The 23,350-nt window shown below is 47.0% G+C and overlaps 2 protein-coding genes across 8 annotated transcripts in view; both read right to left on the reverse strand.

Moving 5' to 3' along the window:
• Positions 1 to 20,673, reverse strand: part of HSD17B7 (hydroxysteroid 17-beta dehydrogenase 7) — a 34,037-nt gene extending 13,364 nt beyond the window's left edge. The window contains exons 1-4 of one of the 6 annotated variants that reach the window (XR_004343082.1): positions 9,862 to 10,196; positions 7,959 to 8,162; positions 3,907 to 3,999; positions 2,523 to 2,611 (exon numbers count right to left, since the gene is read on the reverse strand). Coding sequence is in view for 5 of the 6 variants with exons in the window: in XM_030302280.2 (XP_030158140.1) it covers positions 2,523 to 2,637; positions 3,907 to 3,999; positions 7,959 to 8,162; positions 9,862 to 9,896 (447 nt within the window). In the remaining variant the exon portion in view is untranslated. Of the gene's footprint in view, positions 1 to 2,522; positions 2,638 to 3,906; positions 4,000 to 7,958; positions 8,163 to 9,861; positions 10,197 to 20,086 lie in introns of those variants that run through there. The other 5 variants (XM_030302281.1, XM_030302280.2, XM_030302284.1 and 2 more) reach the window with 5 other exon arrangements.
• Positions 14,188 to 23,350, reverse strand: part of DDR2 (discoidin domain receptor tyrosine kinase 2) — a 156,347-nt gene continuing 147,184 nt past the window's right edge. For both annotated transcript variants that reach the window (XM_030302278.2, XM_030302277.1), the window contains exon 18: positions 14,188 to 21,044. In XM_030302278.2, the coding sequence (XP_030158138.1) occupies positions 20,910 to 21,044 (135 nt within the window). In that variant the 3' untranslated portion in view covers positions 14,188 to 20,909. The remainder of the gene's footprint in view (positions 21,045 to 23,350) is intronic.

Below are 23,350 nucleotides of genomic sequence, written 5' to 3' on the forward strand. Positions count from 1 at the left end.
TCCAGATAATTTAGGTAGCTAATCGACCCTTCAGGGGGTCAAACACAACCTCTTAAGTGTGAGCTACACACACTAACTCTCTTCCAAAGAGTACAGTATGGAAAAGGAGAGAAAAACCAGAGAGGAACTTGACAATGAGAAACCTGACCGACACTACCTTGTAGTGTAGTGTAGTGTAACTAGTAGTTCGACACTACTCGAACATCTGATGTTCGAAGAGAACATCAATGCTGATAAGCCACGTTGACAGTTCCACACCCTTGATATTATGTGACGAGAATGGTACTTCACCTCTGTGGTCCTCCTCCCACACATGACTCAAGTCTAACCACGAGAAAAACTTCAGACAAATCCCAGCTGAGGGCTGCCTACAAAATACCTCAGCAGTGATCCTCAAAACTGTCAAGGTCATCAAAACCAAGGGCAGTCTGAACAACTGTCACAACCAAGGGGAACCTAAGGGGACAGCTACTAAATGTACTGTGGTATCCAAGATGGGATCTTAGAAAATTGAAGAAATCTGAATGAAGTTTGGACTGCCGCTAATAACAAGGTTGGTTCTCAGATTGCAACAAATGTACTACATCAAGGAAAGGTGTTAAATGAGACAGAAAACTGGGGGTCCAGGAACTCTCTGTATTATATTTGCAGTAATTCTGTAAATCAAACTATTGGAAAACAAACAAAAAACTTACTAAAGAAAAACCTAGAAAAGCTTCTAGATGCGCTCCATCCACATTTGTGATGAACAAATAAATCAAATGCAAGCAAGAAAACTCAAAAACACGATATTAAATCAAGTTAACTAGTACCACTCTGTACTTGGAACTTCACGGAAATTACCTCTATACTTTGTAACGATCCTAAAAGTTTGGTCATGTTGCATATGGATCAAACTTGGGATGGACCCATTTATAAAATGCACTGACACCTGGAACCTAGAATCCAAGTTTGCATTCCATAGAAAGTGGTAAGATTCTTAAACCTATTTGAAGAGAGTGGGAAGCATTCTAAGCCTCCTGATTATTTTATTAGACAAATCAATTCCCAAACTCTAGCTGCCTTGCCCACCTGTCAAAGGATCCACAGGCTGGGTCGTGTCACCAGGACACCTACGCTAACTCTGCCCATGGCCACCACTCTCCTCTGCCATTCCCCTCACCCAGATGACCCCAATGCTTGATCTTCTGAACAACCTAATTTTTAAACACTAGATTCATCAAAAAACTCAGAGTCGTAATAGCAATAATTATCTTCTATCATTATCGATTAATTTAATAATTCAAGAAGAGGGCAAAGAACGAGTATTATAAAAAGATACAGGAAATACTAGATAACTGATCTGTGGAAAGGTATAAAAACAAAGACCAGACAAGAATCCAATCCCGTTCTGACTTTACGGTTTAACGAACTTTTGCCATTGAAAAAGTAACACCACATCGCATTAAATAAACAGCACTAAAGGTTATAGACTGAAACATGAAAGTCCCCCTCCTTGCTGATACCCTGGTACCCGAGTTCATCAAGGTGACCAGTGCTCCCAGCTTCCTCTGTATCATTCTAGAAATATTATACACATTTATCTACACTCTGTGAGGATACATCTTCTCCTGTGTGTTTACATACACGAGACTACACTATACACATTATGCCTCGCTAGTCCTTCTTTATGATAAAATGCGAGAAGCCGTCCCACAGAAGTGCAAAATATTTATCACATGTCTTTGAACGGGTCCATACTGTTCCAGAGTTTGGCTACACCTTCATTTATTGCAAATACAGGCTGGTGCTGAAAGAGGTCCAATTTCAAGGGAAATTAGGCTTAAGGTGGAGACAGGTGGCGGCGAATAAAAAGGCATCAGAAATACAGGTTCTGCGCTGGCCAACCCAGCATCAGAAGGAGTCCCTCCAACACCAAGGAATTACAGGCAACCAGCAACGTGGTCTGGCATTACTTCACGCAGACAGTAAAGCTGTCCGATGGGGTCAAGCCTGAGGCAAGAGCCCTGAACAAGCCAGGCAAACTGCACATCTCCTGCTTAACTCCACGCGCGTGCCTGGAACCGTAACACAGTACAGACACCCAAGAATCCACAATCACGATAATAAAAGATCGGGTACGAATTCCCATTTAACAACGGCCTGCCCACCACCCCATCCTATCTGATGCCAAGCCCAGTGTCAAAGAACATTCAGAACAGGACTGGTATACTTTCTCACAGTTCTGCGCACGCGTGTACGCACGCACACACACACACACACACACACACACGCCGTGTGCCTCTTTCGCACTTTTCTCTCCACTCTCTAGAGCCAATGTCAAAAGAAAAAATTAATGTATCAATACACTGCTTTAGGGAAGCAATGTTTTCAGAGAGTACAGCGATCATCCTATTTAAGTACTCAACGACTTAATGCTAGCCAGGAATTTGTGAGCTGAACAAAGAGCCCTGGGCTGCAGCCATGTGAGTCTTCAAGGTTGCAACACTAATGTGAGCCGAATGAGCCTCAAGTCTTTTTACCAGGATGAAGTGGCCAAAGACATTGGTCTCAAACACCTCCTGGAGCCCGTCGGCAGTGATTTGATCTTCCTGGGTCAGCAATCCTTCAGCTGTGGAGAACATATGAATCACTTTTCTGAAACAGGAGAAGACAATTGTATGACTTTTAAAAGTTTCTTTAACTGAAGATCCTGAAAAACGCTCCCTGGTGCCCCTCCCCTGCCCCAAAACTACATTTTCCTTGATCCTATAACATCAGGAATAAAAACACGTGGGGTGCCCGGGTGGCTCCGCTGGTTAAGCAGCCGACTCGATCTCGGCCCCAGTCATGAAGTTTGTGAGTTCGAGCCCCGTGTCGGGCTCTGTGCTGACAGCTCAGAGCCTGAAGCCTGTTTCAGACTCTGTGTCTCCCTCTCTCTGACCCTCCCCCGTTCATGCTCTGTCTCTCTCTGTCTCAAAAATAAATAAACATTAAAAAAAAATTTAAAAAAAAATGCTTCCTTTCTCCCAATTCAGAGACATATTTACATACCTCTAACTCCTACCACCAACAGGAACCTGACACAAAAAACCTGCTGCTAAAAGTCTCTTCACCTTTTCCCACACTGGGGTGCAGGTGAACCTCTGTGGGGAAATAACAGCCATGCCGAGGGGAAAATGTCTCACCCCAGCACAAACTGATGTTTAACTGCGAAAGTTACACAGGTTAGTTTTCTACGGGGAATTCCTGAAGCACCCAACACAGTGCTTTGCCACGAGATCAATTTATTAGGTCAAGACCAGCATATATGTGTGTGTGTGTGTGTGTGTGTGTGTGTGTGTGTGTGTGATGGAAGAGAAGTAAAATAAAAGTAGCAACGTAGTAAGGAGCATGCAAAAAGAGTATGAATATCTATTTATAAGTACACGAGGTCACAAAATAAGGTATATTTCTTACTACAGGTCACGGTCAAACACTTCTGGAGCCACTGTGCTACTCCGTATGGAGAATCTCCCAGGGGCACCTTTAGCTGGGCGCGCTCCCCAGCTCACCGGGCAAAGCACCTGCCACAGAGCTGGGAGATACTTCCAAGGCAGGTCTCGTGGACACTGGAGTCTCGCGGACAATGCTGCCTGATTCTGAAATGTTCTTGCTGCTAATCACACCCAGTCAGACTAGAAATGCACCTTCTGAAACATCCAGCCATTTGGAATGTCCTGGAGACCTAGAACACCCTGAGATCCAGGGCTTCCAACCTCTCCCACAAAAGACGGATGCTTTTCTTTCATGATGCGGCTGCAACACTTCCTGTCTCGACTCTTGGCCACCGCCCCTCAGCCCCCTAACTTAACCTGCCGAGGGCAAAACCAGGCAAAAAAAGGAACGGGTTCCTTCCACTGGGTTCATCTAGAAATTGAACATTACCTTGAAAAGAGGCCAGAGAAAAGCGCTTTGATATTCAGCTGTGGGTTGGGCATGATCCCAGCGTTCAGATAGACATAGTCTAATCTCTGAAACCTGCAAGGAAAACACCACGATAAGACGGTTCATTATCCCGAGAGCAACTGGAATAAAGAAAGCCTATGAGGGACAGAAAACACTTTCTGAACCAAAAAAAGCGGCCACAGCCAGTTGAAGGGAATGTACAACACATCACACATTACACCCACTTCTTAACGGTTTCTCTTTAGCCACAAGAAATATCTGAGTATTCTTTTTTTTTTTTTTTTTTTTGACAGTGGCTGCAAACAGAATTTGGGGAGCTAGGCTGGGTTTTGAAGTTACATCTCAGATCAACACTCCTCCCACCTCTGTCCTCCCAATTAGGATCTGCACACGGCCACCCTCGGTCTACTAAACCAACTCTCCTTCTGGTCTTAGAAACATTTTGCCTTTTTTTTTTTTTTTTTTAAAGAGTCACAGGGGCGCCTGGGTGGCTCAGTCGGTTAAGCGGCTGACTTCAGCTCAGGTCATGATCTCATGGTCCATGGGTTCGAGCCCCGCGTAGGGCTCTGTGCTGACAGCTCGGAGCCTGGAGCCCGCTTCGGATTCTGTGTCTCTCTCTGCCCCTCCCCCGTTCATGCTCTGTCTCTCTCTGTCTCAAAAATAAATAAACATTAAAAAAAAAAATTAAAAAAAAAAGAGTCACATCTTCCCTGTTGATAGGTAAAATTTATATCATATTGATAATCGCCCAATCTGATCCATTAATGCTGGAACCTGAATGCCAAGATACCTACTGAAGCAAAAGATGCATGTGGAAACCTGTCACTGTTCGTGGCCGGCTCCTCTGTATCACAAGATGAGGGGAGCTCATAAGAATACAACGAGATTACGGAAGCTGAATGGGGGGAAGGCACATGTCATGGAATGCGTCATGGAGAGAACAGTGAAATGTGGACCAGAGGGAGCACTTTCATATTGAAACCCCATGTAAGACTTAATGTAGCGTACTCCTCGAGCTAGGGGCAAGCCTGCCCTCGTGACACTCACAGACACCATGAATATTCAGAATATCCCCTAGACTTCTGCGCATTACACGGTCTCCGTGCCCTCTTGTGTGCAGCCCAAGACAACACGGGCCGTAGCTACTAAAGCTGGGACCTTAAAATACATCCACGCTTACCAATTCAGATCCCACACAAACATTTCTTGATCAGTCTACAAGTAATGAACAGCCAAATGACTCTAATTACTAAATTTACTGTTTAAAATACTGACGTGGAAGGGGTGCCTGGGTGGCTCAGTCGGTTGAGCATCCGACTTCGGCTCAGGTCAGGATCTCACGGTTCGTGAGTTCGAGCCCCGCGTCGGGCTCTGTGCGGACAGCCCGGAGCCTGCTTCGGGTTCTGTGTCTCCCTCTCTCTCTCTCTGGCCTCCCCTGTTCACCCTCTGTCTGTCTCTCTCCCTCTCTCTCTCAAAAATAAAAAAGTTATAAAAGTTTTTAAACATGCTGACGTGGATACTACTGGACCATCCACATAAGCACCGGTCATGTGGGCCCATCTATTGTTGGATGTTCCGTTACCTAATTTGCAAACTTCCATCTAAGAACATGAACACATCTTGCTAGGAATGGAAAGGAAATGTTTAGCAAAGGGTGGAAATTGCACCAGAATGCCAGATTCAGGTCTGGCTTCAGTAAAATGGCATACTTACCACTCTCAAAGATTAAGTGACGGAACATTAAGTGCTCTAGTCTGGATAAAATGGAACTACAATTTCTTACTGGTTTTCCTCTGCACGTAGCTTACAGAAGAGAGTCGTGCGGCCAGAAAACCCAGGTGTCAGGAATGGTGCTGAATTAGCCAACGGAAGGGACCTTCCCAAGCTCTCTTTGGCTCGAATTTACCTCGGGTCTACCATCGTGGACAACCATTTGGGGCCATTAAGTGCAGGAGATCCTTTTTTTTAAGGTTATTTATTTATTTTGAGAGAGAGACAGACAGATATGAGCAGGGTCGGGGCAGAGACAGGATCCCAAGTGGGCTCCACACTGTCAGCGCAGAGCCCAGTGTGGGGCTCGAACTCATGAACCATGAGATCATGACCTGAGCTGAAGTCGGACACTCAACTGACTGAGCTACCTGGGCACCCCAGGAGATTCTTGACATAGTAATGGATATGTCTGGACACGAGCACACATCCCCAAATTTGTGACTCTTACTACAACTATCATTTCCTAACTTTGGGAGACACCACTCAGCTCAGCAAGAGCTGTTCTGCTGATGAAATAAATACATCAAAGCTGCACAAAATGCTGACGGCAGACACATATTACCTTCGTGCTCCCTTCCACCTTACTGCCCTGTGGCCTCAAATCCCTGTGAAACCGCTACAACTCAAACTAAATGCTAAGTCACTAAGCTTGTGATAACTAAACATCTTGAAACTTTGAAGGCAACTGAGGAAAGTCAATACTATGAACGTTACAACTTAAAATCTCGAAAGTCAACTGTACTAGCACGGGCTACTCTTAACTGAGGACAAAGGCTCTTCTCTGCTAAGTGAGGAAACACCACGAAATCTCTACAAAACAGAAAAGACACGCTGGCTGAGAAGGTTTGGGGAAAACAATGCCTGAAACCTGATTTGAGCTCGAAACGTCTGTCCTGACGCTAGGGTTTTTAAATACCTTTATTGTGCGGTTTCACAGACTTGGAAAGTCAAAGTTATGGAAGAGCAGGGGATAGGAAATGTAGATATTGTCAGTTTTTTAGAAGGATGATGTGGCAGAAAATTCCAGGAGCTCAGGACTAGTGAGAAGTGAGATTTCCCAACAGGGTGAGGCTGCACCCAGAAGAGCCGGGTGAAGAAGGCCGGCTTCCACCTTCACCCTGTCCCTTGTGTCTTTGGAACAGGGACAGGCAAATGGCCAGCAATTCCCACACGCAAAACACGAAGTTGCATTCTTCAGTAGATGCCTTTACCAAGAAGGCCTTCCTCGTGTTTACTGGACATCATTTTACTGTCTGCGGAAACAAAGCGGCTTAAGGACCTCGAGGACAGGGGCACCTGGGTGCCTCAGCCCATTGAGCGTCTGGCTTCGGCTCAGGTCATGATCTCACACTTCGTGGGTTTGAGCCCCGCGTCGGGCTCTGTGCTGACAGCTCAGAGCCTGGATTCTGTGTGCCCCTCCCCCGCTACTGCTCTGTCTCTCTTTGTCCCTCAAAAATGAATAAATGTTTAAAAAAAAAGTTAAAAAGCAAAGGACCTCAAGGACAAAAATGTTTGAAAATTAAGTATTCCACATATCTCCGGGGCTCAGTACGGACCAGTGCAAGGCTCCTGACCTTTTTGGATCATAAATTCTTCCTAGAATTTAAAATTTACAAAAAAATCAAACAACAAAAAAAAAGCATGCCTTCTTTCCCCAGAAAACAAATGCACTGTGCACCCGTATGCAATTTTGTGCACACTTTCTAGGGAGTTATACGTCCAAGGACCCTATTCCTTCATACACGAAATATTTCTCAGATACCTGTTATACGCCAATTACTGTGTCGATGTGAACAAATCTTTATGGACCTGTGGGGGAAAAAATCTCCGAAGAAATAGGATGTAGACGTGGGCTCTAAGACCAACCCAACCGACAGGAAGTCCAACCACCTTCTCAGCCACATTCCTCTTATCTCTGCGTCTCAGGCTCTTCACCTGGTAAATGTCAACACCTGTCCAACCTACTTCATGCAGGTGTGACACAGAGGAAAGATACAAAAACTGCATTCAGAAAGGAATCACCTTGCTGCCCACGCAACTGACCACACATCAAGGCGTCCTCATAAATTCATCCCCGTGAGATAATCACGGTTACGATTGAGCACGAAGGTGCGATGAGTCGCTCCATACGGATCTCCCCAGCACGACTACGGCTTGCGCCGCGCCTGTTTCTTTGTAGGTTTCCCTACCCTTTCATATTCTGTTCGCCGCTGTGTGACGCAATCAGGTGAGAGAAAACCCATCAGCGAGAGGCGTACCTTTGCTTGAGCTCCCGGGAAGCCCGGAACACCGACTGCAGGTCGCTGACATCCACCTGCACGATGCTGACCTCGGCAAGGGGGTGAGAGGCCAGCAGAGCCGCGCGGACCGCTTCCGCTTTGCTCCTGTTCCTGCAGGCCAGACACAGGTGCAGCTCGTGGTCCTCCTCCAGCAGCCGCTTGCAGAGGGCGAGGCCAACGCCGCTGGGGGTCAGTTCGGACACGGAACACGCGTTAATTCAGGCGGTGCCACAGAGGCCTTTCCCCCCGGTTCAGAGAGCCGACCTTGTCAACGCGAGCTCCGATGAAGGGCCCGGGCGGGGAGAAAAGACTCAAAAACTATGAAAAGAAAGGAACCCCCTACCCCAACTGAACACTCAGTCCCTCTCTCAGGACGCTGTCCCGTTTGTTTCTCTCATTCTGCAAACGCTGTCACCCACAAATAACTGCACTGCAAATGAGAGCTGTCTTTCAATGCAGCGATTAACCTGCGAGCAGGGTTCCTTCTGTACTTGTTACGACACTCATGAACGTGATTCAGAGTATCGCCAGCAAGAGCTGAAAAGAGCATCATATGAGCTGTTTCCCGTGTGCATGTTTGACTTTGCTGTCTAGGTTGCTCAAGGGCAAGGGCTCCACGCCCCGTTGGTATGGTGGCCACTATCAGGGGCAAGAGCAGCTCCCGATAAGGACTGGATGGATCTTTCACTACCGCCGCAGGAGGCAGGTTCCTCTCAACTACTACGAGATCGAATAACCACTAGGAGAGAAAAAACTCAACGTGATTAAGTAGAAGGTAGGAAGAGGAAATATAAGATGGGCACCAGGAAAGAGGACAAGTCAAGGATAGATAAACTCCTTAGAAAAGGCATTTGAAACTGCATAGTAGGTGGGAACAGTACTCAGACCAGCCTGGCTGGGGGCGGCCGGAGCCTGGGCTTTGCCAACAGAGCATCAGGTGTATTTACACTTGTTCCTCCTCACTTGAGAATAGCAGGTCTTTACGATAATTATCCAATTGCATCCATCACAACGTATGCAAAAGAAGCAAACATACAAAATCAACTCGGGTCACTTCAAGGACAGCTTGGGAAGCCCCGAATCCGTTGTTCAGGGCACTGAGGAGAGGACACGCTAAACCAGGCCACTCACAGACACCTGCCACGCTGGCTTAGCTAATAGGGATGCGGCTAGGTAACCCGGAGTGGACGGATTTTAGATGACATTGGACATATCCCCCGCCTTCATCCCTCCCCACTGCAACGGGCAGGAGAATGGCTGGGGCTGGGGGGGTGTCGCCTCCACACATTCTTCACATTAGTGCAAAGAGAAAACAGAGGGGGCGGAGTCCACGCGGGCAACCCCGGAATAACTAGAAACGGGTGGTGACGGTGCTGTGCGCGCCTCCCGGGACTTCGCAGAAGACGGTTAGTTTTGTAACAGTGTGTGCAGGCGTCCAGCTCTGTGCTGGATGGAATGACACACCCCACCCCGACCCCGTCCTCCTGCTCACGGGTGTCGACACATATCCGGGGTGCAGCGTCCTGCACAAACAGGACACCGGGACTACAAGACGGACCAGGTGCAGGAGGCGGGGGTCGGCGTGGAGAGCGCCCCTGTCCCGGACACCAACAGGACCCCCGCGATGCCCCCAGGCTGCTTTTCCGCCGTCACGTTCAATTCCGGCACCGGCTACCGAGCCCCCTGCGCGGCCGGACGCCGGGACGTCGCGCGCCGGGGACCCGGCAACAGCGGGGCAGGTGCTCGCGCGAGGTCCCACCGCGCAAGGCCGGGGACGCGCGCTCCCGGGGGCGGTCGCCGGCGGTGGCCCGCCCCGTACTTCCGGCTCCCTGAGACCCCTGACCCGCCGCTGCCGCCGCCGCGACCGCCGAGGACGCCTCACCTGCTCGCCCCGGTGACCAACACCGCTTTCCGCATGGTCTCCCACCCCGCCGCCCTGCCGCGGAGCCGGCACCCGCCACTGCCTCGCAAGCAGTGGAAACCAGAAGCCCTCCTCGGCCACGCCCACGCCGCTGCTGTCCAATCAGGACCCAACGGTGCTCCCCTCGCGTCATCGGCTCTTCTCCAATCGCGGCCGGCGGTGCGCTCTAGGCGCCGGGCCCCGGGTGGGGTGAGGTAGGCCGAGGGGCGGAGCCGCACCCGAGCCAATCCGGACGCTCGTCGTCCTCCGTAGCTCAGGTGTCCCGCGGGACCCACCAGGCTCCTCCTGCACCTGCCCTTTGCTGGGTCGGGCTTTCCCCCAGCAGAGCACTGGGGCGCGGGAGGCGTGGCACGCACGGGATCTGTACCCTGGTGCCCCCGCCTGGCCTCTATTGCAGGAAGGCCTCAGGATGTTTGCACCAGAACTCCTTGTTTTAGAGAAAAGATTTGGGTCTAGGAGTTAAAGTTTGGGTATTGTCATCTACTTCGTTTTCTACTCCTTTTGGGATGTGTAGATCCAGGCACTGTGCCACTTTACAGACAAGCTTCTGGTCCCAGACCTGCCGTTCCTCTAAAAAAAAAATCCTCTTTGGAAAAATGAAGATTGATTTCCTTAAAAATTTTTTATACAATCATGGATGAGTTGCCAGTTTTCAAAATTTGGAACATCTATGAACCTGAGAACCTAAGGACTTCATAGGACATTATCAGTGGTGTACTATAAACTCCTACTTCAGTGCTTCTCAAACTGTGATAAACAACCCCTTTTGTTTTTCCCAGCCATCCCAGATGGGTAAAATAGGAGAGCAATGAGTTATGAGAAAAATGAAATAAAAAGCAAAGGATGCAAAATTCAAGCCCGGATTTTTTTATTAGATTTAACACATAAAAGAGTCTTCTGCCCAAGTGCTATAAAAGTTTCTAATGCTTAATCCAGGTTTCTATATTTATCGTGCATTGGTAACAAGGTGACCGTCACTGGTCCGGGTTCACGCTAAGAAACTCCCCACATCATGTATCTAACTCTAGGGAACACGCTTTAATCTACTTCATGGCCTCTGTAACAGTTTCAATTATTTATACACAGCAATGATCCCTGAGCAATATGAGACTGATATAATCTATACTGTCTTTTGAAATCATAGAGGTCTTGATTAATTTGATATTGTAACAGCACTCCAACCGGTTGTAAGAGTTAAGTCGCTTCAAGTGTATGTGCCTCTGGCCTTAGGGAGTAAAGAACCAAACTTTCCCAGAAGATAAGACCGGACTACATCCGAAAACGGGTGCCACGGAGGCCAGCACGTCTGTGCAGGGTCATGTTGACACATAACTAACTGCCTGGACGCCTGCTTCTCCTGCACACGGCCCCCCTCCCTTCTCCCATGCCTTCTCCTTTAAAACGCTCTAGCTTCACCTGGATGGGGAGATGGTCTTTGAGAAGTTAGTCTACGATCTTCCCAGGTCGCTGGCTTCCTTGAATAAAGCATCCTTTGTTTCCCACCATCACTTGTTTCTCGAGTGTTGATTTCGAGTGGGGAGCAGCTGAACCCGAGTTCAGAACTGGTTCTCTGTCCACTGATAATATCAGCTAGTTTAGAAATCCCTTATCTTATACCAATAAAATTATATTAAAAATAAATCCTATTATTTAAATATTGGATTCCTAAATAATCACAGTTTTTTTCAATTTTTTAGAGGGGGGGGAAGAAGAGGGGCAGAGAGAGAGAGAGAGAAAGTGATTGAGAGAATCCCAAGCAGGCTCCATGCTCAGTGCAGAGCCCAACTCGGTCCTTGACCCCATGACCCTATGATCCTGACCTAAGCCAAAATCAAGAGTTGGTTGCTTAACTGACTGGGCTGCCCAGGGCCCCAAAACTTCATTAGTGTTCTCTGGATGGAACTCAGCTCCTACCCTTACCCCATATTTCAACCATTCTAAAGAAACCACACTTTAACAATATTTTCTGGGAGTCCTAAGACTAAAGTTAACCCCAATCTTTACAGTCTAGACCCAAAGTCTCCTTTTAAAGTGTCCTAGGGCTCAGAAGTGACATGTAAAGGGAATACAACTCCATGTTTGTCCTGTGGCAAACTCATTCCTACGAGGGCAGGTGTGGGGGGGGGGGGCGCAGATTCTGGAGAGTCAGCATCACCACAATCTGGGGATGACAAGAGTACAGGACTATGAGTTAAGTGAAGTCAGGAAAAGCAGAGTGAGACGGGCAGTCTCGTACTAGCGTGATGTCCGTCCCATCCAAGGGGGGAAACCTTGGTCTCTGCTTCCTTCTTTCATTTGAAGTTGGGGCTTTCAAAGTTCTTTAACATTCACGGGATGGGCTGAACCACTAGAGGGGCCAGAGAGACTAAGAGAACGGAAATCTGTTGACAACACATGTCATTGAATTTTGTATTTTAAAAAAATATTTTATCACGTGTAGGACACAGCTCAGTAAAAGTTATAATATATAGTTTACTGATAGGTGAGTTAGTATGACTTTCATCTTCCCAAACTAGTCATTTTGAGTTTGTATTGTTTGTGAGCTGTTTTCCTGGAAACCAGAAGAACCTGGTACACAATGACTGATCCCGTTTACCCCTGGCAAACCTTGGCCCCTTGATCAGAATAGTAAATTGACTATTTACTGCCTTATAAAATAAATTTTGCTCTACCCTGAATCCTGAAACCGATCTTTGGTTTCTTCTATGGTACCTGAAACAGTCCTCATGTAGACAAAGATCAGTAAAGTTACCTTTAGCACCCATGACAGAGCTCTATTCTGGGTCCTCAGAAACCTCTCCAGAACTAACTTGTCTCTGGTTTGCAAACAGGGTCAGAAAAAAACAAAACAAAACAAACAAACAAACAAAACAGCTACCGTGGGGCCATGTAGCATTTCTTGTGGGTGTTTTTTATCTGTCTTCTCTTCCAATCACTGTACATCCAGCCTGGACCAAACCTGCTTTAAGAGTGGGATCTGACCCATTTCCTCAGGTAGCAAGAGGTAATATGTCTCTTATCCGTAAGGAGTTATTGTTCGGTGTGAGTCAAGGACCGGAAGATGAGTGTGTATACTTCTTTTTCAAATACGAAATGAATATAAAATTGTAAGTGGTGACAAATCAGTTTGTAGTGCTCAATACTAAGCAAAATAGAGTCCCCGAAGTTGTTAGTTAAAACGTAAAAGAGCAGGGGCGCCTGCGTGGCTCAGTCGGTTGAGCGTCCGGCTTCGGCTCAGGTCATGATCTCACGGTCTGTGAGTTCGGGCCCCGTGTCGGGCTCTGTGCTGACAGCTCAGAGCCTGGAGCCTGCTTCGGATTCTGTGTCTCCCTCTCTCTCTCTCTGCCCCTCCCCCACTCATGCTCTGTCTCTCTCTGTCTCAGAAATAAACATTAAAAAAATTTTTTTAAATAAATGAAACATAAAAGAGCAGACTTAATATGTGTCCTCAGAATAAATTACATACTCAGATACATGCACAGCATATACCTATGCTGTATCACTCACACCCACCTTTAAAGCTTGGCGACAGGTGTTGACCATGGAATTGGACCTCTTTGAACATCTCTGTTCTGCCTGTTACTTTTTTTTCTCCTTTGCCTCCAACCCACTCCCACCACACAGATATTTGCATCCCCGGGCCTTTGGTACTGAAATCACACTAGATACTTTGGGGGTCTGAGTGTGCGTTCGTGAATTATTGTCCTCTGAGAATTTTTATCCGTTCTCTACCATGGCCATCGCTGAAAAAACATAATTCTTCAGAAAATTCAAAGTATAAATTTATTCTTCAGAGACCAAGAAACATGTTGTGGGGGTGGCTTGGGGCGGGGGGAGGGGAGGTTCATCTTAATGTGTCGTATGAAGACTTGGTCTGTATTCTGTTTGTTCATAGTTTTTGTCACTTTTTGTATGTGTGGTCTGTCTCGAGCCAGACGATCTTTGGATTTGGGAGGGATTTCTATGTATCAGGCAAGACAACTTTGTAATAACAATAAAGCATCCTCAATTAATTCCGGACTGGCCTCTCGGGAGCTGGACTAATGGGACGACACAAAACTCCAGGTCTCTAGTACGTTTGGATGTGCCAGAGACCCAGACGCTTTCCTTCCCGTACACAGTCAACGAATAGGAGACAGGCTTGTGCAAGAGACCCTCTACCGACCCCGCGCACCCCGCGCACACCCTTGGCTCTGCCCCCTTGCCCCCTCACTACTCCAGAAAGACTGTAAGGAGTGAAGATCGCAAAGCCAGGAGCCGGCGCTATTTGCACAGAAGAAGGATCCGTCAGTAGCATATTTCTTTAATCATTGTTATTTACAATTTATCATCTGACAGACTTACAGAGAATAAATAAAGAAAATATACAATTGGTATCTTGTTTCCTTTTCTAATACAGAGAACTTTTACCTATTCTGTTTCGGAATGACTAGGATAGTTTTAAGCAGAAATCAATCAGTTTGCTCTTTGCCCCTTGACAAGACACATCATCCTCCAAAGCCCGCAAAATGAGGCTCAGATATTCCCTCCTCGTAGGAAGAGTGAGCCATGTAGATTCAGAAACTCAACCCTTAGGAAGTTACCAGACAACAGGGTAGAAAAAATAGGATATCATGAGTAGTAAAGGGCATAAAATGAATAGGCTAGATTACAAACTCTTGGTGTGTTTGCAGGAATCCTCCCCAATTTCAACTATTTCTAAGCCTCTTTGCAAGAAAACAGGTTTTCACTCAAAGTAATTGCCTTATCACATTATGCTTTCCCAGTAAGTCTTTGTGCAAAGTCTCCCCTTATATGCAATTGTGAATGTGGGTAAGCACAGGCCTGCTTGGGACTTTGACCTTTCTCCTTTACAAGTTCTCGACCAGGTGTCTGCAGGAGAAACCAAAGAGCTTCAAATGGGCTGGGTTTGGGGCTCTTGCTGGGGTGCATTGCAGAGAACTGCCTTGAACTGCTGTCTAAACACCTCAAAGAATGAGGTATTTCCATAGATCAATGTCATCGTTAGAAAATACACAAACTGAGAATGAACTTCACCAGGTACAAGTCTGCGCACTCTTTTTTCTCTCTTCGTTTGAAAATAAACCCTCTACGATACAGCAAAGCAATTCTCCCTAAATTCACCCCAGTTACGCTGAATGACAAGTTTCGGTTTCTATCTTTTATTCATTCAAAAAACAACACTCAGCAAATATTTGCTGAGTGCTCACTACATGCTTGGAACTTTACAGGACACAGGCTAAGCAGTGTGAACACGGTTACCACCTTGTGACCCTTAAATAGGGCACGTTTAAAGATGCCATCACAAAACTCACAGCTGCAATCCGCAAACCCAGAGTTTCAACTGCCCCCAAAGTTGCTTCTGTGTTTACATTTGATTTGGTCCAATGTACCTGCCATTCCGTTTAAGAATTGGTATTTAGGCAAATCAAATGTCTGTACTACTCCGAAAATTGTGTTCATCACACGTTAGGGGACCCTATGCCACCGTACTCTGTTCCTTCCACAAGCCAGCCCTGGTGCCATCAACTAAGTGCCACCTAGCTCTTGACCAAAAGACCCGCTTACCCTAAGTCCCCTGCTTGCCACCATTACAAATCTTACCACTTGTAGGAACTGCAGGAACCATCTAGAACGTCCTACAACTGATTCTCTAGCCTGCAAACTACGTGCGGGTCTCACTGTCTTTTGTGTTTCCAAATCCTTCTGAGTTGTTTTTGGGTTGTTCCAGAGGCTAAACAGCAAAACTAGTCCGAAAATGTGGAAGTGGTCTAGGCAGGATTTTCTCATTGACAAAGGAACACATTAATTTGTTGTATTCTCTCTAGAATTTTGTAGGATTGTAGTGTGTTTCCTGCCGCATCCCACGCGGGGCCAGGTTACAAATCAGAAAGGGATAAAGTATCCAGAAACTAAATAAATACATGTAAAAAAAACTGGTGACATCTGAGTGAGGTCTGCAGTTTAATGAATAGAATTACAAATGTCAATTTTCTGGTTTTGAGAATAGACTACGGTCACATGTGATGTTATCAATGGGGAAAGCCTGGTGTTAGGGTAAGGCCGCTCTACTATTTTTATAACTTCTTGTGAGTCTTAAAGTATTTCAAAATAACAAGTTTTTAAATAAAAGATACACCAAGTAAATAATTACCCACCACTTGTCTGCCATCAAGCAATGCAGCTAATCGTGCCAGAGAACTAAAAATGCCAGAAATCCAATCACCATTGACCATTCTGGTCTCTTTCCGTATTGATTCAGCATTCCAAGGCATTTACCAAGTGGAAAAGGCGTTCATCTGTTTCTATAAAAATGTTAACTTTCAACTCAAGAAGGACTTCCCAGCATAGATCAGAATCTGCAATCAATATTCCAGAAATTTTTAGGGACCTACCGTATACACTGCCAGAGGTCAGAGATCTTACTGAAAAGGCCAAGACGGCAGGTACATAAATTCCAGTTAGGATCAAAGACTTATTAACCATATGTTGGAAGTGACCTGGGCCCTGGCTGTAATTTTCTTCATTTTCTTCTCAGTTTTGGGCAAAACAAGATGCTGTTCTGCTTTGGAATATTTCCTTGGAATATCTTCATCTCTCCCTCTTGCAGACACTCCCCCTCTTCTGTTCCCCTTTACTCAAAACATATGGCTCAGCCCCACATCATGGCTTCCTCGTGGGAAGTCTGGATGGGACTAGAGAAAGACTTGCTTCCAACGTGGCGTATACCTCTCTGCATAGATATCAAGTGAGATTTGGTCTTGTCTAACTTCGGCCTATTATTTCAGTGTTTCCCTGTGGCTTTTCCGGGCACAGCAGTGATGGGCATTATTTTAAATGGATTTGATCAACAGAAGCAAGGGAAGGGAAACAACGCCCCGTGAACTGCCATAAATCATTTCCAAAGCAGCACTTGGGAAACACAGTCCAGTTCAAGCAAAGGAACGATCTCTTCCCACCACCGTTATCCCCAGCGCCTGCAGGGCCCAGAATACACTTCGACGGGGCACCCCCTCACCCGCCCCGTCTGAAATTAGATCATTCCCTGATGGTTGCTTATGTGTTTTTATAAGGACCTTCCCTTTCCAAAAACTCTGAAAAGCTCCCTTCCTTTTCATACACCGCACCTGACTTTTCATTTTTTAATAAATACTTTTATCATCTCTGTCATCCAGAATTTCTTTCCCTACACATATTTACCTTTTATCTCCAATAACACTTACATTTTCTGCCCTCTCTCGGATCTCTCTTCCGAGATTTGCTTTCATGCTTCGGCATGGATTCTCACCTGCCCCACCTGTTTCTGCCTTGCCGCCCTGACTCGCCCAGGGTCCTTCCCCTGCACTCTCCCTTACCTTTTTTTGTGTAGCCTTCTTTCTAGTCCCCACCCGCCTCCCCACTCAGGCACATGCACATTCATTTATCCTTTTTCTTTGTTTGTTACTCCCTTTCCATATGATGCTCTTCCTCATACTGTCTTGTGTACTTGTACGTGATCTTTCCACGGCATCAAGACCACACTTTCCCCTCTGTGCCTCCTTCCGTTCCAGATCCCTTCTGATAACACAGGCGTCTGGACAGCACATCCAGATTTGGACCTAGTTAGCAGCACATTCACCAGCAAAAGTACAACGTGAAATCTGACGATCCCCAAACACAATCTGGATATGAAGTAGTTCATATCTATCACGAAGGGGATGACTCACTACGAAGGTTAACAAGGCCTCCGTGGTTCGCTGTCCCCTTTCCTATCTCCTTTTCTCAAAGCTCCCAGCTACGTTCTTCTCATCGAAGTTTGAGCTACTTTGAAATTCTACGTACTAAGCCTTCTTCACCATGTCCTGCTATTGGGTTTCTTTGGTCCGTGCAGCGAGGCTCTGTGGGCATGGCCGGGCTAGCAGCTAGAGCAGGGTCTCTAAGGTAGGAGTCTCAGTGCCAGAAAGCTTCCTCCTCCTTCGTCCTCCGTTCCTCCTGAACGGGCTTGGGAGCCACGTGAAACCAATTACTCTGTGGCTCAAGGCCAGGAAAATCCAGACACGTTCAGTTTATCTCCAATATGATTTTCTTTTTATACGGGGGATCATGGAATGCGTGCGGTGGTTTGAGGCAGAAGTGTGAAAAGAAAGAAGTGGAGAGATTAGGCAAAGACGGGGAGATGATGTTATTCTCTCTGGCCACATAAGAAGCCGCGGGCGCGGGCTGCATGTGGGTCTACCAGAGGCAGGTGCAAAACGGAGGATAGGCCGTAGGCCTGGATTTCACCTGCAGCGAGGTGATTAAATTTCTGTGTCAATGTGCCCAGATGAAACAGGGTTTCTGGGTGGCTCTGTGAGGGTGTTTCCAGAGGACTTCAGCATCTGAATTGGTGCACTGAGTGAAAAGGACTGCCCTCTCTGGTGTGGGCCGCTCGGGAAAAGATGCAAAAGACAGAGGAGGGGAGTCTGCTCTCTCTGCCTGACTGCTGAACTTGAACGTCAGTCTTCTGTCCTCCGTTTTCCCGGAACTGGGCCCCCCACCCACTTCCCTGGGTTTGCAGCTGCAGGGGAGAGCTTGTGAGACTTTTGAGCCTCCTAATCACATGGGCCAAATCCTTATAATAAATTTATATGTGTGTGTGTGTGTGTGTGTGTGTGTGTGTGTATACATATATATCCTATTGGTTCTGTTTCTCTAGAGACCTCTCGAATACATGAAGTTAACACTGGTCTTGAAAGCAGTGTGACAGGTCCTGGGACGTAGGAGAATGAGTCTGGCCCTGCACATGTCAGATGAGATAATGTCTATGGAAATGCCTGATGAACTTGAAAGTGCTGTACAAGTGGCCGCTGTTACTATGACTATGACAGTGCGTTCCCTGCATCATTGCTTTTGCTGACTGCGATCGGCAGAGCAGGACAACCACATGACCAGATGACAGAATCTTCGTCAACTCTAGATGCAATTATCCAGCCAGCACGGAACCTATCAGAACTGGGCGAGGTTTCAAGGCCGTCTAACCCCATCCCCTCATTTTACGGCTAGGGAAAGTAAAGTCCAGAAAGGTGAAGTGATTCCAGAAAGTGTGAAGAATAACACACTTGGCTTGAGGCAGAAGTAGGATCAGAGCTCCAAGCCAACGCTCTCCTGACCCCCACGCCAATGATCTCGGCAGACTTAGCCCTGGCAGAGACTGGAGCCCAGAGTCGAAGGGCAGCTATGGGAGAAGGTGTCTGCTCGGGTCACAAGACTGTCTGGGGGACTTGGGCACTTGGCTTCTGCGGTAGCCTGGAGAGATGTTAAAGGCTGAACCAGGGAGGACAGTCAAGTCCCTGAGCGACTGTGCACAGGGGGCCGGGTGAGAGCTAGGGAAGCAGACCCAAGATCTCAAGTCTATTTCTTACACTTGGGAAGCGTATTCTGTAACCTTTTCCTGTTGCTCCCTCGGAGGGAATGGAGGGGCCCCTTTTCCTGCTTCCCATTAAGTCTGAGGCCTCGTGGAGGAGAGAGCTCATCATCTGTTCCGAGGGGACTCTTACTAGATAGTGTATCAGTTTCCATGGCTTCTGAACCCAGAACCCCAGGATTTCTTTCCTGCTGGCCGCACCATCCGCCGGGGTAAGAGCCTCCACACGAAGCAGGAGCAGTGAGGGACTTCTCTCTCACGCTCACCCTGTGCCTCTCTGCAATCAAGGACTCGGAGGGTCAACCATCTCATACAACCATTTACCTCGGGTTTCAAAGCCTCTCTCTTTCTTGCCTGGCTCCTCAGCCTGCATCTGAAACTCTTCGGCCACAAAGGACTCCCCCCGACCTCTGGAGGTGACCCGTTCACCCTCGTGTGTTCTGTTGGTTATGCTCGCTCTAATAAGGAGTGGAAAGCTATCTCTTTGCGACTTTCCCTCGTTGGCCCTAGGTCAACATTTTGGAAACACTCAGAACAGACCTACTCCCTACTCCACAGGGCCTTCAGGTATTTGTGCCAGAGAAATTCACACACACACCCCAGCCCACGGGTCCCCTAGGGGATGCTCCTAATAAAAGAGCTGAAAGACTTGGAAAAGACGAACCAAAGGACCCACGGTCCAGATATCAGAACACCAGTCTCTACTGATTCAACACCAGGCTCTCACTGAAACACACGCCTGAAAATATCTGAGCAAGTGGGGGACCCTCAGCAGAAATCACAAGGGAATAGCCCACGTGTTACCTGCCCTCCATAGACTTCTTTTCCTATGTCCGTTCTCTGTTCAGGAACCCTTCCACACTCAAGGTACTTTTTTGGCAAATGACGATTCCCCTTCCCACGGCCTTGCCGTACGCTCTCTCCCACACACACTCTCTGTATTTCCTATGCATCTAGACCTCCCCCTTGACCCCGCCCACAAAATGAACAAAACACCCATTCTGAGAACCTGGGGTTTTTCAAGCATGTATCATCCACTTTGACAGGAGAAGGAAAGGCAGAGGGTAGGACGTGTCCAGAGGCCACATTAGGAAACTCAGAAATCTCTGATCAGTTACCAAATACCAACCATCTCATCGGATTCTCCACGCTTACCGAGGGTCTTCCCTAAGCTTAATCCCACGTTTCCTAAGATATCAGTATTCTTCAAGTTTTTTCTTTCTGAAGATACATTTTGAAAGGTGACATGGAAAAATATTGTAGCATTTGCACATTTATAAACATAGCATATTTAACCTTTATAAATTATCTAAATTGTCTAGCTTGCTATCCAACACTTTGGTATATTACGTAAGATTTCTTTACTAGATTTTATCTTTCCTAGGATTTTTTTTTTCTTTTTGAGTTCTTTAATGTAAAAAAAAAAAAAAAAAAAGAGTATATATGGGTCAGGGGTAGAGAGTGGGGGAGTGGAGTGAAGGCAGGCCAGGGACAGAGACAGAGAAGTGAATAAGCCTCCGTCCCCCGGGCCCATTCAACGTCCGGATGGAGTGGCTTAGGCGTGGGTGAGTGGTAGGTCTTGTGAGAAGGACCTGGGCCATCGGAATGTCGCCAGGCAGTGATAGCGTCACTCGTCCCCTTGCTGAAGGAGCAGAAGGTGGATCTCCTGGAACGAAGGACGATGCTTGGTGTCTCTTCTCCAGCAACTGAGCATCAGCTTGTACACAGAGTCAGGGCAGATGGCAGGCTGGGGGAGGTAGGTCTTTGAAAACAAAGGTGAACAGAAAACAAGGATGTTAAGAAGCGGGGGGGGGGGGGGGGGGGAAGGGAAGGAAGTGTGGTTGCATTATAGTTTTGTCTGCCTCCCTCCCTGCTTGAACTTGAAAACTAAAACAGGTGTGGTGTCTGTTCTTCCCGCTCACATCTCGGCCCCCGTCCCTTCACTTGTCTTGCCTAGTTGTTTGCAGCAGCGTTTCCTGATGAACCATTCTGAGGTCCCCACTGTCATGCAAAAGACGAAACTCTAGCCAAAAAGAGGTCTCAGACTGAAAAGCAAGTTGTTAGAACACCAAGTCCTCCATTTACGGCCCAAGTGTTGAGGTTTATCTTGGCCGAGCCCATCACGGCAGGGGCAGAAAGTGAATTAGGTGGTCTCAGCTCCTCTACCAGAACAGGACCCCAGCCGGATGCAGACACCGGAATGCTGGAAATATCCATGTTGCTCCTCCCATAATGTTCTCTGGGACCCCCTGCCCCGGATTGGGCCACGCAGAGGAGTCTGCTGACCTCAGAGTCTACCTTGCAGCTGACAGTATTGAGAAACTGCTGTCCCTACACTCTAATGTCAGACTTAAAATTTGAATACGGACATTTTAGGAATAAAATTTAAAGTAATGAAATTTTGTAGACTACAATAAAGTTTAACTTTGACAAGTTATGTTTAGTGATTAAGGTGCTACATGTAATACATTTTTATCGAAAATTACAACTTTTGCTTATAGGGGAGAAGTTCACTGAGCATATAATGGTAATATCTGATTTTGACCTCAGCTTCATTCAATAACTTAACTTTGCTATTTGACCCCTTGGTAGTGGGTGAAAATACATTTGGCTCACTACTAGTAGTGAAGATGAACTGGGGGACCCTTTTAAGCTGAGTATTTAAAAATAAATAAGAAGCCTGTTTCCGATTCTGTGTCTCCCTCTCTCTCTGCCCCTCCCCCGTTCATGCTCTGTCTCTCTCTGTCCCAAAAATAAATAAACGTTGAAAAAAAAAAAATTAAAAAAAAAAAAAAGGGGCGCCTGGGTGGCACAGTCGGTTAAGCGTCCGACTTCAGCCAGGTCACGATCTCGCGGTCCGTGAGTTCGAGCCCCGCGTCGGGCTCTGTGCTGACGGCTCAGAGCCTGGAGCCTGTTTCCGATTCTGTGTCTCCCTCTCTCTCTGCCCCTCCCCCGTTCATGCTCTGTCTCTCTCTGTCCCAAAAATAAATAAACGTTGAAAAAAAAATTTTTTTTTAAATAAATAAGAAAAATAAAATCCTGGGCATTGTTAGAAATTAAAACTAGCATAGGTCAACCTCCTGTCATGATGTATCAGTCCAGTAGAAAAATCACTTTTTTCCTTGGTCCGCTCACTTGGCCTTGGTCCACTGCACACGGGGGTGAATTTGCCCTTTGTCATGGTATGAACGCAATTATTTTACAACCAAGACAGGTCGTTTGGATCCCCTGCTCCCAAAAGATCTACAGAGCAGCAAGATAAAGTGAAATCCCAGGCCCTCTTCCTCTTGCTTTCAACCTGCACATTGTCTTATCTCTTCTTATCTTTTGCTTATCTTTCTTGTCTTTTGCTTACTTCGATGTATTTAAGGATTTAAGTTCTTCTTTTCTTTTCTTTTCTTCCCCCACCCCCCCAATGCGGGGCTCGAACTCACGAACCGTGAGACCGTGACCTGGGCTGAAGTCGGACCCTTAACCAACCGAGTCACCCGGGCGCCCCTACGTTTTCATTTTCTGCAGGCCTTCTCCCTCTCGCCAGCTGGCTTCAACTGCCACCCTCCAGGGTGCAGTGGCCAGGCCTCTTTGGGGAGGCTCAGTGCTCCAGCCACATCAGCAAGCTCCAAATCCGACAGGTCACGGGGTCTTTACAAACCGAGTCACTAAAGAAATGTTAGAGTATCCTGCCTGGGAATTGGGACCCTCGTCAGAGTGGGACCCCGCTGTTCCCCGAGTTCTGGACACATCTGCTCATCTCCCGGCACAACAGTCCAGGAACGTTGCTAAATATTTAGTCCAAACCAAGTTTTTAGGTACTGCCAATGAATCCCTTATTCATTTTTTAAACTTATATTTTTGTTCTTAGTGTTTCAACCAGGAAGATGAACCATACGGTCCACAGCAAGAAATAGGGCAAACGTGAGAGAGCGGATTTGATTTCCTGCCGTCTTCGAGTCGCGGAGGCACCTGGCCGAACGGATCCCTGCCATGTGCATCAGGCAGAGTGTATGGCTGGCAGGGGTGGTGGGGGGCGGACCTCAGTCTTTCACGTTCTTTGGATAATGAGTGACC

This window comes from Lynx canadensis, chromosome F1 (assembly GCF_007474595.2).
Source record: "Lynx canadensis isolate LIC74 chromosome F1, mLynCan4.pri.v2, whole genome shotgun sequence".
NCBI classification, from domain to species: domain Eukaryota; kingdom Metazoa; phylum Chordata; class Mammalia; order Carnivora; family Felidae; genus Lynx; species Lynx canadensis.